General features: G+C 36.4%; 1 protein-coding gene across 1 annotated transcript in view; it reads right to left on the bottom strand.

The window, feature by feature from the left end:
• Window positions 1–17676, bottom strand: part of LOC150100981 (nephrocystin-4-like) — a 191322-nt gene that overhangs the window by 12652 nt on the left and 160994 nt on the right. Inside the window, exons 15-16 of the mRNA XM_090401955.1 lie at window positions 16707–16850; window positions 2187–2322 (exon numbers count right to left, since the gene is read on the bottom strand). Of these exons, the coding sequence (XP_090258081.1) occupies window positions 2187–2322; window positions 16707–16850 (280 nt within the window). The remainder of the gene's footprint in view (window positions 1–2186; window positions 2323–16706; window positions 16851–17676) is intronic.

The raw sequence follows: 17676 nt of genomic DNA, 5'->3' as shown, positions 1-17676 counted from the left end.
ACGTTTTGACCCCTGTATTGAGGTCATCATCAGAAGGATACATGTGTATAAGAACCAAGCTACATGCTGTTGCACTCTATACAGGTAAATTACATCTACATTGTTAACTAATCTTTTTTCTTAGCCTGCCTTCTAGTGATAAATAAAAAAATGGTATCAGACCACAACACCTACCAAATGGTAAATTACAACCCCATGCAACGCAACAAAAAGAAAACTACTGAACTACTTAAATCAATAAACACATGTTTACTTAAATCAGTAAACACGTGGCGAGAAGAAACAATTAAAAAATTAATACCGCAGTATGCCCAGAATTTATGGCCTGCCAAAAGTACACAAAACAGACACACCACTACGTCCAATTGTGGAAGGAATCGACAGCCCGAATTACCACTTAGCCAAAAAAATTAGCGGCCACACTCAAGGAATTGGTTGGTCACACAACATTTCATAAACAAAATTAAAAACATTACACTCAATGACCAAGATCTATTAGTCAGCTTTGACATAACTTCCCTTTTCACCAATGTCCCAATCAATGATACTATCTTGCTCTTACAGAACATATTTCCACACGACATCATGGCCCTCTTTGCCCACGTACTCTGCTCCGGATATTTCGTGTGACAAAACAATTTTTACCTTCAAAAAGAGGGTACAGCCATGGGCTCACCACTTCTCCGCCCCCCCCCAATAGCGAACTTTTATATGGAAGACTTTGAGCAATGAGCTCTAGAGTCGGCTTGCCTAAAGCCCAAAATTTGGCTGAGATATGTCGACGATATTTTTGCCATTTGGCCCCACGGCCGCGAAGCACTAAATACATTCCTTAGCCACCTGAACAAACAACACAAACGCATCCAATTCACCATTGAAATAGAAAAAAACAACTCTCTTCCGTTCCTAAACACGCTTGTCACACGTCTTCCTTCAGGCTGTCTCTCCTTCTCGGTTTACCGCAAACCTACACACACAGGCCAGTACATACACAAAACTTCTTATCACCACCCAACACAAAAACTAGGGGTCATAAGCACCCTTAAACACAGAGCTCAAACTATTTGTTCAAATGAACAAGCTCTTAACCATGAATATGAGCCCATTAAACATACCTTTATAAAAAATGGATACAGTATAAAAATCATTCACAAGATCCTCCACAAAGATACCACTAATAACAAAAAAGATTTCAAGAATGCTATTGCTATACCATATGTTAGAGGCATGTCCGAAAAAATAGAACACTACACAAATACAACATCAAAACCACTTTTAAACCCCTGACAAAATTAAGACACCTACTCGGTTCTTCCAAGGATCCTCTGCCACACCTAGCCCACCCAGGGGTTTACAAAATACAATGCACATATAACATACCATACATAGGGGAAACAGGGCGAACCATCCCAATCAGGAAGGATGAACACAAACAACACATAAAATACCTCCATTTTGGAAAAACCAGCCTTTCTGACCACGCACTCCAAATATACCACAGAATTGATTGGAAAGGTACCGTCCCTACACCGCACCAAAAACCTGGTTCGAGCGGAAATTCAAGGAAGCATGTGAAATGCTCAAACATGATCTGAATCTGAATAAAAATGATGGTCTAACCATTCCAAGAATGTGGAGGACCCATCTGCAACCTTCATAGCAACCACAAAGAAAAATCTCAATACAAGAAGACTTGGTGAAGTGTTTTTTTTTTTCTTTTCCCTGAACATTTAATAGCAACCTTACTGTACAAATCCAGAAGATAATCGTAATATAACAATGTGAACTGTATAATTCCAGAAGAATCCTAGTACGTGAAGACTTTAGTAGAGTTTATTGTAGTTTTTATTGTTTTTTTTATCACTAGAGAGCAGGCTAATAAAAAAGATTAGTTAACAACATAGATGTAATTTACCTGTATAGAGTGCAACAGCATGTAGCTTGGGTCTTATAGACATGTATCCTTCTGATGATGACCTCAATACAGGAGGTCGAAACGTCAAGTTATTATTTTATTATTAATCAGTAAAATAATCTTTTCAACACGTGTGTTTTGTGTCCCTAAATTCATAAATATGAATATATTGCTGATGATTATAGATATTTAAGATTTTTTTTTAAAAGTAATATTTCAGCTCTTTGATAACATTCAAAAATATTTTCCAAACATACTATATATCACTTACCTTTGTACATCCTTTTTGCAAAGGAATCTGCACTTGAAAGGATTTGGTTACTGGTGGTGGCTGACAAACTAATACTACCAACCATGATCTTAGTAAGTGATGCAGATCTTTGTCTATCATATTAATATGCATCCACCTATCATCACATTAAAAATATATATGAATTTGTAACCCAGCATTCATTTCAGCAAATTAAGTGCAAGTTGTTATTTAGTATCAATTTTTCATTTAATGCCTAAGATATGTATTTAAAACTTTTTAATTTATAGTTAATTATTAATTAGGACTTGAGATCTTTTGTCCATCACAATTTGAATTGCTTCACTTACTTATTGCTACATGTATACATGTAACAATTACATGTATACATGTTTCATATACATGTTACATGTTTCATATACATGTAACAATTACATGTATATGAAAATACTGGTTTGAAATCCAGTGAAATATAAGTCAGTTAATAAACATCTTTTTTTTTTATATAAAATAGTTTGTTTGGTGTTGTTAATACTGTTAAAATAACTTATGAATACTGTTCAAAACCTAAGCTCTTGTCTCTTTTATATTACTTGTATAGAGAGGCTAATGACTTTACATAAATTACCTTAATATTCCATAATGCAAAGCGCACATCCTTTTCGGTGTGTATAATGCTAAGCATTATGAGAAGAGCATTACCCAGACTGGTTTCATCCTTTATTATTACACCTCCAGGGAGTCCAAAGACTCATCGAGGGAGGGCACTTACCCCACAACTCTCTGTCTCCATCACATCCACCAACTACTTTCATCATCTATATCAGTGCCATCTACCTCCAACCACCACTAGTATTTTCACAGACAATCACAAACCTCCATGCCCACGGCGGGATTCGAACCCGCAGGCTTTTGGCTGGAGAGTGAATATGCTAACCACTTGGCCAACCAGGCCGGCATTATTATTAAGGTCTCATCAGTGGAAGCCAAACCCAGAAGTGATACCATGGTTGAAGTAATGCAGAAGTCATACATTTTCCCATATACAAGTAATGAAAAAGGGGATCAGAGCTAGTTGTTGAAAGTCTTAAAAAAACTTACAAAGTTTTTTGTTAAAACACTTTCAACAATAGTTCTGATCCAGAGTATTTTAATAATAATGTGCAGCCCCTTTTCACTCCACTGATGAGACCTCAATTAAGGTCAAAGCCAGTCTGAGTAGTGGTCTTTCCTATAATGCTTAGCATTATACACACCCAAAAGGATGTGTGCTTTGCATTATGGGATACTAAGCCAATTAATGTGAAGTCATTAGTAATTACTTTTCAAACTGAAGTGCATATTCTTACATTTTGCAACATTAAATTGACAATTATTATCTTTTGCCCATAATGCCAATTTATTTAAATCATCTTGCAGGATATCTACATCACCTTTAATAACTATTGCCCTCCTCTGTTTTGCATCATTAGCAAACTATCGAATATCCCTCCCCCCTTTAAATGTTTCCCTACATCACTGATATACAAAATAAAGAGTTGTGGCACTAGTGCAGCACCCTTGGTTACTCCATTAGTCACCCTTTCTCCTTGATTTCACTTAACCATATACTATTCTCTGGTGTGTGTGTGTCTGTCAAACTTCATCCACTCGACCTTGTGTATTGCTATACACAAGGTCAAGTGGATTCCTCCCTACCAATCACGCTACAAGCTTCATATCCAGTCCCATTTGCCCTAACTTTTGTAATAGTTTTCCAGGTAGTGTTCTGTCAAATGCTTTTGCCAAGTCCATCAGTATCATAGTGCAGCCATTTTACTTATCCATTTCTGCTGTCATTTTATTATAAAATGCGAATAAATTACTAAGACAGGCCCCTGCCCTTATCAAAGCCATGCTACCCACTATAGACTATCGTATTCCTATCCACCCGCTGTTGAATTTCACTTTTAAACAACTTTTACGATACTTTAAGAACCACTCCTGATATGTTAATTGATCTCTACAAGGGTGGTCTGAAAAGTTCTCGGCCTCAACCATACATGGCAACACTATCAGCAAGATTTTTTTTTTCTACGTTGGTACATCTGTCATAGGCATCCATGTGAAGTTGCAAGTTATTCTATCAAGAATTTTTTTTTATACAGCTGTCTGAAACAAAAGTGTTGTCTGTATCCCTTGAAATGGATAAAATTGAGTCTTGTGCAGTTATAAAATTCTCTATAAAAGCAGGTTTAACGGCAAAAGAAATGCATTTGAAGTTCATAAATGTTTATGGGCACTCTTCTTCATTTTCGACAATTAAGAAATTGGCTTCTGAGTTTAAACGTGGCCGTACCAGCCTTGAAGATGACCCACGTGAATTACGTCAAAAAAGTGTAACACCAGAAATCATTGATCAAGAGCACGATATGGTATTGGATGACCAGCAAGTCAAAGTGCATGAAATTGATGAGACTATAGGCATTTCAAAAGAACGTGTAGGATATATTTCACATGAAGAATTGCAAATGAAAAAGCTTTACATAAGATGGGTGCTGCGCTTGCTCACAGCAGGTCAAAAACGCACTCGCATGAAAATCTCTGAACAGTGCTTGGAGCATTTTAACAAGAATAAAACTGATTTTATGCACATTAATTACTATGGATGAGACTTGGATTATCCATTACACACCAGAATCCAAACAGTAGTCAAAACAGTGGACAGACAGTTATTCAGCACCAAAGAAAACAAAGTCTGTTCCATCAGCAGGAAAGGTCATGGCATCAGTGTTTTGAAATGCTAAAGGCATTTTGTTTATTATCTTGAAAAGGATAAAACAATAACTGGGGAATATTATTTTGATCTTTTAACCAGACTAGACAAAACAATTTGTGAGAAAAGACCCGGTTTGCAGAAAAAAAAAAATCATCTTTCATCAGGACAATGCACCTGCCCACAAAGGTGTTTTTGGCAATGGGAAAATTAAGGGATCTGCACTATGAATTGTTGGAACACCCCATTCCCCAGATTTGGCTCCCTCTGAGTTCTATCTGTTCCCAAAACTAAAACTCTTCCTCATTGGGCAGCGTTTTTCTTTGAATCAAGAGGTGATTGCAGCTGTCGAGGAGTATTTCGTGGATCTTACTGAGAATCACTACAAGGACGAGATAATCGCACTTGAGCATCTCTGGAATAAATGTATTAGTCTTAACCACCTAACCGGCCATTATGGATAAAATAACATCCTCATACGCTTCATATCAACTGTTTCTTTTGCCTCTGTTATCTTCCTACTATCAGCATTGATTAAGGCCATCCGTCATACTCATTATTCCACTTACTTGTTAGATGATAAAAAATATTTTATGATATATTTCAATGTAATATCAATGGTATTGCAATTTTAATATGTACTTCGCATCCATTATGACCTTGATGTCTATAGCCATCTTGGCCGGTAGCGTGGTTAAGGGAATGTTGAAAAATAAAAACAATTCTGTATGGTTAGCATAGTGGCTGTGCGCACTGCAATCATTTGCCTGGGGAAGGAGTGTCCTAGGTTAGATTCCCATCCATGACGTGAGGAGCTGAAGGATCTTCCTCAGCCATAGCCAAGTTAGCTGATCTTGGATATGGACAGTAGGGTTTTTTCCCCAGTTTATTCTGGGGTTTTTCATCCCGCAAAGCAGGCAAACCAGCCTTGAGAATTCAACACTACAGGACATAGGACACACCGAGGCATAGGGGGCTGACCACCTTATCCTGTGAACGGTTGAGGTCTGATGATTAATAAACTCTCGATACCGCAAGGTAAAAGAGGGTAAAAGGAAAATGAGATGAGACGAGATAAAAATAATTTTGAAATTATAAATTCGTTTTTTCATTGTTAGGCCGAGAACTTTTCAGACCACTCTCGTAGTTTGCTACTTCTGTCTTGGAGCCAAGTTTATGTAATGGAACTATCTTGCCCTCTTTCCACTCTCTTTTGGAACCTTGCCAGAGCTGAGACTTAGATTGAACAACTTCATCAGAGGCAATGCTAATTCTTTTGCAAATTCATGTAATACATGAACTGACATGCCATCCAGTCTGCTGCTTTATTCACATTGATATTTTTCGATATGCTTAATATTGTCTGTTCAATCTACCTCAATTTTGACATGCATCTCTGTGACATCAACTGCAAAATCTTCACCTGAATGATAAATCTTTGCAAAATTATCACTTAGCAAGTCAACTATTTCTTTGCCTCTGTTATCTTCCTACTATCAGCATTGATTAAGGTCATCCATCCTACTCATTTTTCCTCTTACTTGCTAGATGATAAAAAATATTTTGGATTTACTTTGGCCTTTCTTACCATACTACTCACCCTTCTTGCTTGCAAAATTGTATTGCTCATGAATATGCTGATCACCTTTATCTTTATATTCCCATCATAGTGTTTTCTTTTTTTTGCATCTCTTGCTTATATCTCTACTCATTCACTTAATCCCCACTTGGTTTATCCTCCTGAACTTGAGTATGCAGCTGATACTACTGCTTCTCTCAAACAATTTTTGGCTACTTCCCATGCACTAGTGACATTCTTTCCTTGTAGCCTCTCAAACCATGGCACTGCTCCAAAATGCCATCTAAGTCTTTCACAATTATCAGCTTTCTAGTTCAACATAAACCATTTCTTGATAGATTATTCCACAACTTCCTAGAACAGACTGCATGTCACTCTCCCTCATTGGAGGAAGAGTATCTATCTTGGTTATGGATATATTTTCTGATGCTATTACCAGATCCAGTGCTCTCAAACCCCTGGTCCCCCCCCCTCTATAACATGTTGTTACAGGTAATTATCCCTTAGCAACTGCATAAATTTTACTTCCATCTTGCCATGCACCCTTTCCTCCCTCCAATCTATGTCCCTATAGAAAGTCTCCCATAATAATTGTTTGGCCTGCACTCATTATACTAATATGCCATGGTAATATACATGATATCTACATCTTCCTGTGGATCCCATGGTCTATAGCAACAACCAAATATACAGGGTGATTCTAAATTATTCTCGGGGTTTCCATAGCCTATAATATAATATTCAAACTGGAAACAAAATGAAACTGCTTACAGAATATGAAAGTGTAACTCAAAAAGTTTTATTACCTACAGAATCAATACTGCAGAATGCTAAACAACTCCAACATGTGCATCTTTTGATGCACATAAGATGTCCAAGCAATAACAAATTTCCCTCCAAGCATTCTCCATCATTTGTGGTATAACTGTTTCTATCGCAGTAACAATTCTGGTCTTCGGTTCATTGAGGGAGACAACGGAGATCTGGTAAATAATGTCCTTCATGTATCCCCAAAGGAAGAAATCAACTGGCATAATATCAGGTGAGCATGGAGAATATGCAATCAGTTCACCATGCCCAAACCAGCACCCAGAAAAACGCATGTCAAGAAGTTCTCAGACAATAAGAGCCAATATGCCAGTGCTCCATCTTGCTGGAACACCACATCTGGCTAATGATCTTCCAACTGGGATAACAGATACAGCTGTAGCACGTCCAAATAGTTCACTGCTGTCACTGTTTTTTTCTGCAAAGAAAAAGGGCCCCAAAACTTCCAAACATGACAAAGCACAAGGAGACATTCACCTTTGGACTATCTCTTTTGAATACTTGAATGGTGTGAGGATTTTCTAATCCCCAGATTCTGCGGTCATATGATTTACCCTGCCTGATATGCAAAACAGTGCTGAACACTACCAGTCTCTTGAAATTATTTAACCAATGGCAAATAGCATTATCTGAAGGTGGATGCTTTCCATACTGAGTTCTGTAATGACCATGTGTTGTGATAATGGACTTTGTTTCAAAAAAACAAAGTATGCACATGGCTTTCTCTTGAACAGTCGCCATTTTGAAGTATGATGTCATATTATCTCCCAGACATCAATGCGACAAGTACAGCATTGCATGGAAACCCCCTGACAATATTTTAGAATCACTCTGTATCTTTTCTCTTGACCTCCATCTCCACCAGACAGCCTCAAATGAACTGTCTCTCCCATACCTAAAATCCTCCTTAATTTCTGATTTTGTTAATTGTAGTTCACCTATCATCAGCAATACTCCATTTTATCCATCAAATTCCATACATTGCACACCACTGCTGGTGCACAATCTTCTCATTGACTCGTTAGCAATCATGGCCCTTCTTAACTCTGTCCTATCATACTGAGGTAGCATAATCACAATCTTTACTTCCTCGCTCTTCATTTTCACTTCTTTCATATCCTCTCTTATTGCATATTTTCTCCCCTTTCAAATCATTCATACCAGCCAAAACAAACAGTTCTTTCACTTCTCCCTTCTGCAAACTAACAGCATCACTAACGTCCTTGATGTCTGCACCTGGGAAACAAGCTTTCGTCACTTTCTCATTAAGTATACCTCTTATCATTGAATCTCTGTACAATACCTTCTTTTTATTACCAGTTTCTCGCACTTTCATATTTCCACATCTGGCTGATGATCTTCCAACTGGGATAACAGATACAGCTGTAGCACATCCAATTCACTTTTTCTTCCATTCTCCAGTCTTCTGTACCCACACAACAATTGTTTCTCTAGTTACTCTAGGAACGTTGAAAAATTACTTATTAGGATGAGTCGTAATGCAGAGTCAGGGAAACTAGATCGTCAAGGGAGGAATGGGAAAAATGTGTGTAAAAGTTTAGCTACGGTATACGAATGTAATAGAGATATGAATAGCTTTGAACATGGTTATATGTCTGGCAAAGGAGTGGAAATATATGCTTTGAGTTCAGATCTTTTGACTATGTCTGGGGAGAGAAAAGAGAAAGTTCTACAACAAGGCCAAATAGACTACATATCTAATTATAAGAATAGGCTAGGTGGTAATTTGTTATGTTTATATACAAATGCCAGGAGTATCAGAAACAAAGGGGTGTAGTCATTGCTTTATTGAATATGTTGTGGCCTAAGATTGTTGGCATTAATGAAACTTGGCTATCAGAATTAGATATCATAACAGGAATTGAGTGTAATGGGTACACTATTTTTAGGAATGACAGAAGAGATAGAAGAGGAGGGGGAGTGCTACTAATGATATCAGATGACTTAAGTCCAGTTAGGGTAGAAATGCAAGAAAACAATAATGGTAACAATGTCCCTATAGCAGTGAGTTTGAGGCTATCTGGTGTGAAATGGAGGCTAACAGAATGAAATATATAGTGGGATGTTACTAAGACCTGGCAGCCCAGTTGCAGGGGACAAAGAAAACATTGTCAACTTAGCCTTATGGGTACCAAATGAGTGATCATTATGGGTGACTAATTACACTGTCCAACACAATTTTTGCTGACTTTTATGAGACTTGTTTTTTACTAATTTGGGTGTGCTGATTTCAAATATCAAACCCATTTTTCTCTATCACGTCAGGTTTTTCCTCTATGGCATTTTCTTTTTGCTAATTTGTAAGTTTTTGATAGTTTTAAGGAGGCAGTACTATTTAGAGGATCAAAAAAATCATTTTAATATTATTTTCTGAAAGTATGTACTTTTAAAAATCTGTTCCTAACTTTTTATCAAGAAATTCAAAAAATTCCCAAAGATATAGCCTATTATTCAAAGCAGTGCGCAGATCAGAATCGGAGTGCTCACCGCTCTCGCTTGTTAGTAAACGAATAAATGCGTAAGAACCTGCAATGGCACGTACTGGCTCTTTGAATGCGAGAGAGGATGATAATGCGCATTAGCAAGGTCATCTCTACCTATAGTATTTTATGTTTATGTTAATAGGAGTGATGTTAGCTTGCTCCACCTTTGCAATGAGTTTCCCAGTGTTGTACCACCTTACCCCAGTCCTGAAGATACTTTCAGGCACAAACTGTTTGCTCACACTTGGATAAAGGATTAAACTAAATTTATTATAGTCTAACAAGTGAAAAATAAACTTTCAACATCTTTCTCTAAATCCAGAGTAATTTAATAAAAAGGTGGCACACCGTTTGGCAACTCCTGCAGGTAGAGATGACCTTGCTAATGCTTCTGCCTGGTATCTCCACTTGGGCCTGGCTCCTACTAAAGAGACCTCAATAAAGGTCGAAAATAGTCTGGGTAGTGGCCCTTCCCTTAATGCATAACATTATACATATCCGCAAGGAGATGTGTTTTGCATTATGGGAGATACTGAGATAAGATTGATGTTAGCTTGCTCCACCTTTGCAATGAGTTACCCGTGTGTTGTACCACCTTACCCGAATCCTGAAGATACTTTCAGGTGCAAACTTTGTTTGCTCACACTTATGATGCACTGTTATTTTCAGTATGAAATATCCGTACTTTCATTTCATTAAAGTTAATTACTGTGTTAATTTATTATTTATTAAGTTAATTAATTATCATGTAATTTATTATTTATAACCATGCCACAGGTAGCTTTAAAGATTAGACTTATTTTGGTTATGTTGTTTTCTAGTGCCAATATGTAAACATCTTCATTCTTCTGCAATGAAGTGGACAAAGAAATCTTTTTATACACTTCAACATTTTTTGCACAATGTTCTAACACACAAATAATTTCAACTATTTTTTGCAAACAGAGAGACACTTTCTTTTAGTGGAGATGTTGATATAAGGGTTTATTTTAACTGATTTTACAGTCATGGCAGTCTCTGGGTAAAGTGAGAAAGGCTGGAGGCTAGTAAGTAGGGAAAAGATGGTTCCAAGGACAAGAATAGGTTATAAATCAGCTCATAGCTGAGGCAGGTAGTCATAAAAGCCAAGATACTCCTTTCATTTTTGTCTATTCCAAGATCTACCCAAGCGATTAAGAATGTTTGCATAGTTACCAAAACGAGCGATTATATGGGAAAATGTGTAAATTAAAATCATTATGGATTTTTGCTCATTACAGCTGTGATCTCATTATTTCCATGCTTGTTACAGCAAAGTTATATTGAATTTTAATCTTATGGCTAAAGGCTCTCTATCCCCTCCCCCTTTTGTGTGACTCCTACCACCATTTTTTTTTTTTTTTTTTTTTTTTTTTTTTTTGTAAACCTATAGTACATTCATATTATGGGTGAGTTAAGGATTTTTTAAAATATTTTTATTAATTTTATATACACTATCTACCAAATAACTGTCTGGACACCACTGTTATTTAAAGTTATGGAAGAGTAGGAAGCAGTATTTCATCGTAGCAGTTGAATACAGGTGGTATGGCAATATGACGTGAACTCACCGACTTCGAGAGAGGTGTCATCGTAGGGCTGTCGCATTGTTGGCATATCCATACGTGCCATTGCTGCTCAACTGGGGTATTCAAAATCAAAGGTTGGTGATGTGATCAACAAATATCGACATTCTGGTGTCACTAGTGCAGGAAAACACCCAGGGCAGCTGCCAAAAATGACTAACAGGGACATGAGGGTATTAAAACGGTGATACACAAAAACTGGTTACAATCAGCACAGACCATCCATGATGAGTTCCAGAGCACCGACACATAAGCCAAACATCACAACAACGAACAATGCAGCTTGTCTGGCCTGGCGCAAAGAGCGTACAAACTGGACAATTGACCAGTGGGAAAATGGTACTCTGGAGCAATGAATAAAGGTTCACCTGTTTCCAGTCTGATGGCAGAGTGTGGGTGTGGAGGCAGCCTGATGAATGCTTGTTACCACAGTGTGTTGTACCTACAGTAAAGTTTGGTGGTGGAGGAGTAATGGTGTGGGGATGCATTCAGCTGGTTTGGAGTGGGACCAATGGTTATTGTCCATCCATGGTTCCACGAAGACAGCTCAGTATCTTGATATTCCAAATAATCAAGTGCTGCCTAACTGTGCAGTTTTTATGGAACAGACCCATGTTACTATCAAAACGACAATGCTCCATGCACGAAGTGCAACCGGTATGGAAGGGTATGAAGAGATGGGTGTTAAACAACTGCCCTGGCCTATGCAGCACCTGAGCATCAGGTGCTGCCTACACTATGGAGTTTTTATGGAAAGGACCCATGTTATAATCAAGATGGCAATGTCCCATACCACAAAGGTGCAGCTGTTATGGAATGGTATAAAGAGATGGGTGTTAAATGACTGCCCTGGCTTGTGCAGAGTCCTGACCTCAACTCCCACTGAACATCTGTGGGATGAATTGGAGTGGTGATTGAGGTCCGGAGCAGCACGCCCTTGATCTGTCACTGAACTTAGTGCTGCTTTGATGGAGAAATGGAGGCAAATTCCACCAGAAATCTCCTTCAAAGGGTGCAGGAGGTGATCAAAGTCAAAGTGGTAAATTGCTTAAGTGTCCAGACAATTATTGGTAGATAGTGTGTGTGAATATATATATATATATATATATATATATATATATATATTTTTGAGTTTTTATTTATTGGTCTCTATAAAATCTAGTCATTAAATTCTTACTAATTACATTCTTATGCCCTCTGAATTTAAAAACTCTGTCCACCATCACCCCCAATTCACTAGCCTCATCAAGTTCCTGCAATCCAGTACAAGAAAACCTCGCTTGATGCGAATTCGATATGCGTGACAATCAGCACGATTGAGTGAAATGATACTATTTCCCGCTTTAAGTGAGTGATTAATTAGTTAATGTTTTTTTTTACATTATGCAAAATTTCACATTACATGAATTTTTTTGTCGCCAATCTGCAGTGAGCTGAAAAGCTGGAAGTCATTAAGAGACAGGAAAGTGGCACTAATACTATAATGATGGTGCGAGACCTGGGATACAGCGAATCTGCAGTTTCAATTATACTCATATTAAATAACAGCAAAGAACAAGGAAAATTGTTACTGGTTCTTTAAGCAGATGCAGATTACCCAAAATAGAAGCCATTTAATGATCGAGATGGAGCGTCTTCTATCATTCTGGATTGAGGAGTTTAACTAGAAAAGAATACCTCTTAGTACAGGGAATATTAAGGCAAAAGCTCTCAATATTTTTACCTCATTGAAAGAGATCAAATTTCAAGAGGAATGTGAAAGATTATTGTGAGTTTAGGATGGTTTGACTGTTTTAAAAATCGAACTGGACTGCATAACGTAAGAATAAATGGGGAATCTGCTAATGCTGATAACAATTCTTCAGTCAAGTTTCCTGAAGAATTGCAAAGGATAATTCTGGAGGGTGATTATGATGATCGGCAAATATTCAATGTTGACAAAACTGGTCTCTTTTGGAAGGGTATGCCAACAAAAACTTTCCTGGCTAAAACTGAAGCATCTCAACCAGGATACAAAGTATCTAAAGATCGTCTTTTATTTTTATGCTTTTATTAAGAGGCAATGCATAGGCTTTAAACACAAGCCTATGTGTTAGTTTATCGTGTGCAAAATCCAAAATCTAACATTATTGAAGAAATCAGCAAAATTGGAAAAAAAAAAACAAAAAAAACTTGGATTTAATGAACTGGATAATGACGACTTGAGAAACTTGCTCAATTCTCATTCAGAATATTTTAGCGAGAATGATCTCCTTCAACTAGAAGAACAGTGCGCATATGAAGAAGAAGAAGATAAGGAGTGCGAACAAGAAGAGAATGTCACGACTAAGAAGCTAACTGCAAAAGAACTTGGGCTAGTTTTCAATCGCATTGAGTATGTTAAGGAAATTTTGTTTGATGCTGATTCTGATATGCAACGAAGCTTCGAAGTCCGCTGAAATGTTGATAAAGCAATAGCCAACTATCGCAAATTGCATGACAAGATGAAAAAGTTGAGCATGATTCAAACATCTGTACTTAATTTTTTTGTAAAAAAGTAGCTCAATCAAATGTTCAGACATTAAATAAAAATTTAAGCAATCGATTTTTATTAACTTTGATGATTTTATCCTCTAATATAGCTTATACTCTAATTTTTTTCCCAAATTTATGCTAATTGTTGGATGAATTATAATTATTCCTATTGTTTATTGTATTTGCTTAACGTGATTTTGCTTAATACACATTCATTGATGGATTAATTAACCGCGCTAAGCGAGTTTTCCTGTACTGTGAATAATACATGGTATGTAACCTTTCATCCCAAAGAGATTATCTTAATTGCCACATGAAACTGATAACTATTATCCTTTGCCGACACCACCAATTTATTCAGGAGGGTGATCTTAACATCATCTTTATTAACTATTGTACTTCACAATTTGCTTCATCAGCATAAAAATGAGTCATTCTCTATATCAAGGATATACAAATTAATCAGGAACATTTCTATGTACAGAGCCCTGTGGCACTCCACTGGTCACTGTTATTTTCATTGATTTTACTCTGCCATATGCTATTCTCTGGTGTCTGTCTGCAATACTACCAGCTTCACATCTATTCCCATTTTATTACTGATTTTCACATGACATTTGTTATAGCAGTTATTCAATTTAGTTGAGATTCTGAACCAGCTTGTCCTGGATTTATTTAGAAGAATAATATTTGCATAAGTAAGTAGCCGAGTTTATTACCTCTGATTTTGATTTCAGATTTAATGCTAGATAATTACATAATGTGCTCCATGTAGATGATAAATAACAATGGAGAAATTGTGCATTGTCTGAAACCTGATTTTGTATCAAACAATCTTTCCAATTTTCCTAACATTTCCATGACCGCCTGGCACTTTATCATATACTAAAAAAAACCTCTTAAAAATAGATTTTTGTTATATTGTTATGATTTTTCTACTGTTTCTTCATAAAAATCAGGTCATAAGAATTCCCAATTGTCCTGAACCAACTTCATTATTCATTTATTGAATAATGAAGTTGGTTCTGCAATTTTCCTTAACCTCTTCCCTCTTCTTAAGTATGCTTGTGTAAATCTTACTTACTGGGAAAGATTGGTTCATCTATAATTCTCACATTCAGTTTTATTTGTTCTTACAGATGTATGTCATGAGAGCGCTAATTCAATCGAAATGAGAGCTCTCATAACATCCATTAGCTATTATAGAACTTTTATACCTCCATATTCAAATATTTCTAGTCAGATTGTATGCTCCAACTATTTTCCCACACTTCAGATTTCTGATGACTTTTTCTATCTCCAATAATGAAATTTACTCACGACAGAGTTCCTCTGGAATATTTTCTAGCACTGTTCTGTCGCTGTTTATTTCATTTTAATAACTTTTTAAAATAAATACTTCACCCATTCTGAATACCCTTAACAAATATAATAACCTACTGGAAAGAAGTTTGTTATAGTGAGTCTCATACGTAGAATGCTTCACTAAAATAAATTCACTACAGCAAACTGTTCCTGTGGTACCTATGAGTCTGCCATAGTGAATGTTGATAAGCACAAAAGTATTGATGATCATCATTATTCTGGTGATGATCATTAAACTAATGACAAAACTATCATCATCATCAAATTCCTGCCATGTACCCTCAAGGGGTGTACAGGATATGATAGTACTACATGAAAAAAAATTTACATCATTACTAACTTCCTATCTACAATTTTCCTCCAAATCAGTCTGTTACTTGTCAAGGCTCCAACATTATCAGATCTTATATTTCTATCATTTAAGGCACTTTGTACCGTATCAATCCACCTATATCTTGGTCTTCCTCTGGGTCGTTTTCCTGCCAACCTGGCAGAGAACACTTCTTTTGCTAATCTTTCTTCGCCCATTCTGTTTAAGTGACCATACCACCTGAGATTAGCTCTGCTAACGCATTCCTGGATGCTGACAATGTCAAGTTCTTTCCTAATATCCTCGTTTTTAATATGATATCTGTTCACGCCTCTAATCTTTCTCAGGACTCTCATATCTGCGGTCTCTAGTCCTTGGTCAAGTGTTTTACTTCTGACCAAGCTCTCAGATCCATAAGTTAAAACTAGTTTGAACACTGTCTTGTATACAGCTAATTTAGTGTTCTGGCTAATTTCTCTCTTATTCCATATGAATTTATTCAATTGACTTCCCACCATACCAGCTTTGCTGATTCTGTTATCTATTTCTATATTTAATTTACCATCTTCACTAAAAATCGTGCCTAAGTAGCTGAAATGTTTTACATGTTTTACATTTCTCCATTCACAACACAGGTGACATTTTCAATGATTCTGCCTATTTTCATTGTCTTTGTCTTTTTATTGCTGACCTTCATACCATATCTATTACAACAGTTATTCAATTTAGTCAGAGAATCTTGCAGACTTGTAGCGGATTTATTTAGAAGTATAACATCATCCGCAAAAAGCAAAGAGCTGACATTAACATCTCCAATTTTGATATCAATGGTGTTGATATCAAAATAGTGTAATTCAAAATAGTTGAAAATAGTGTAATTCATTTATTTGTAATCTACAAATATTTAATATTCAGAAAATTGATGTACCAGTGTAATATTAAACCAAATGAATTACACAAGCCTTTCGTTGCTATGCAGGGATTTTACAGTTGTTTTGATGTGTGCATTTTTTTCCCTCCCATAGAAAGATTACATAATGAAGCTTACAAATAAAAAATATTAACACAATTTATTATATTACCTTGTACCAGGAAGAAGAGGTGTTGCAACAACTGTCATTTCCTGAACAGAACCTGTTGCTAGGACAAAAGGCTCTGAAGGACTTATACACAGTTCACTAGGGCAAGATGAAAAAATCTGTACAAGATGTGTAGACTGGCTTCCTCTACAGGATTAAAGAAAACACTTTTATTTCAGTCAATTAATTTAGAATAAATAATATAATTCAATAGTCTAAAGCCCTTTATAATTTGTTTCACCTTAAAATACAGAGTGTCATTTTGTAACCCTTTAGCTAGCAGTATTCTTTAGTAATTTGTTTTAAAGTTATGGAACTTTCAAAGGACTTTATGTGAATCTTGCTCATAAAAGGTTATAAACTTATCACACATTTAGTACCCTAGGTGGGCTGGGATTATATAATCAAGAAACTCTACTGTTGCCAAACATGGAATGAAAATTTTTCAAGACACATAAAAGACATTCACAAACATTCATACTAACAGGATTTGAGTGCATAGCACAATGGTTGAGGAGCAGGTACTATTCACATGCCCAACCATACCGACTAATTTCAATGCTATCTTTAAATTGAATTATCAAAATAAACACCTTGCAGTTTACAATCTGCTGGCAAACATGCACTATGTGAAGTAAGGATTTTAGAACCCCTGTGGGAGAATGAAATATACTGATATGTATATTCCTGTCATCACACATAGCCTATATTGCTACATAATGTAAGAAGATATATTTGGAGTCAACTATATATATATATATATACTACAGTGGTATATGAGAACTTGTGGACTTCAGAGGATATGTTAATCATAGAATGACATATCAGCAGTGATTCCATTTGTGACACTGGTAAAAGCCTATGATTTCAACAATGCACTATGTTATTATTATTATTATCTGAGACCTTCAGGGAGTCAAGGACTCATTGAGGGAGGCTGTAAATTACCCAACCCAGCTATCATACCTTCCCC

This window comes from Typopeltis vanoorti, chromosome 12, assembly GCF_054136105.1.
Source record: "Typopeltis vanoorti isolate ZY-2024b chromosome 12, IOZ_Tvanoo_1.0, whole genome shotgun sequence".
Taxonomy (NCBI): Eukaryota; Metazoa; Arthropoda; class Arachnida; order Uropygi; family Thelyphonidae; genus Typopeltis; species Typopeltis vanoorti.
This window is presented reverse-complemented; position numbering and strand designations above follow the sequence as displayed.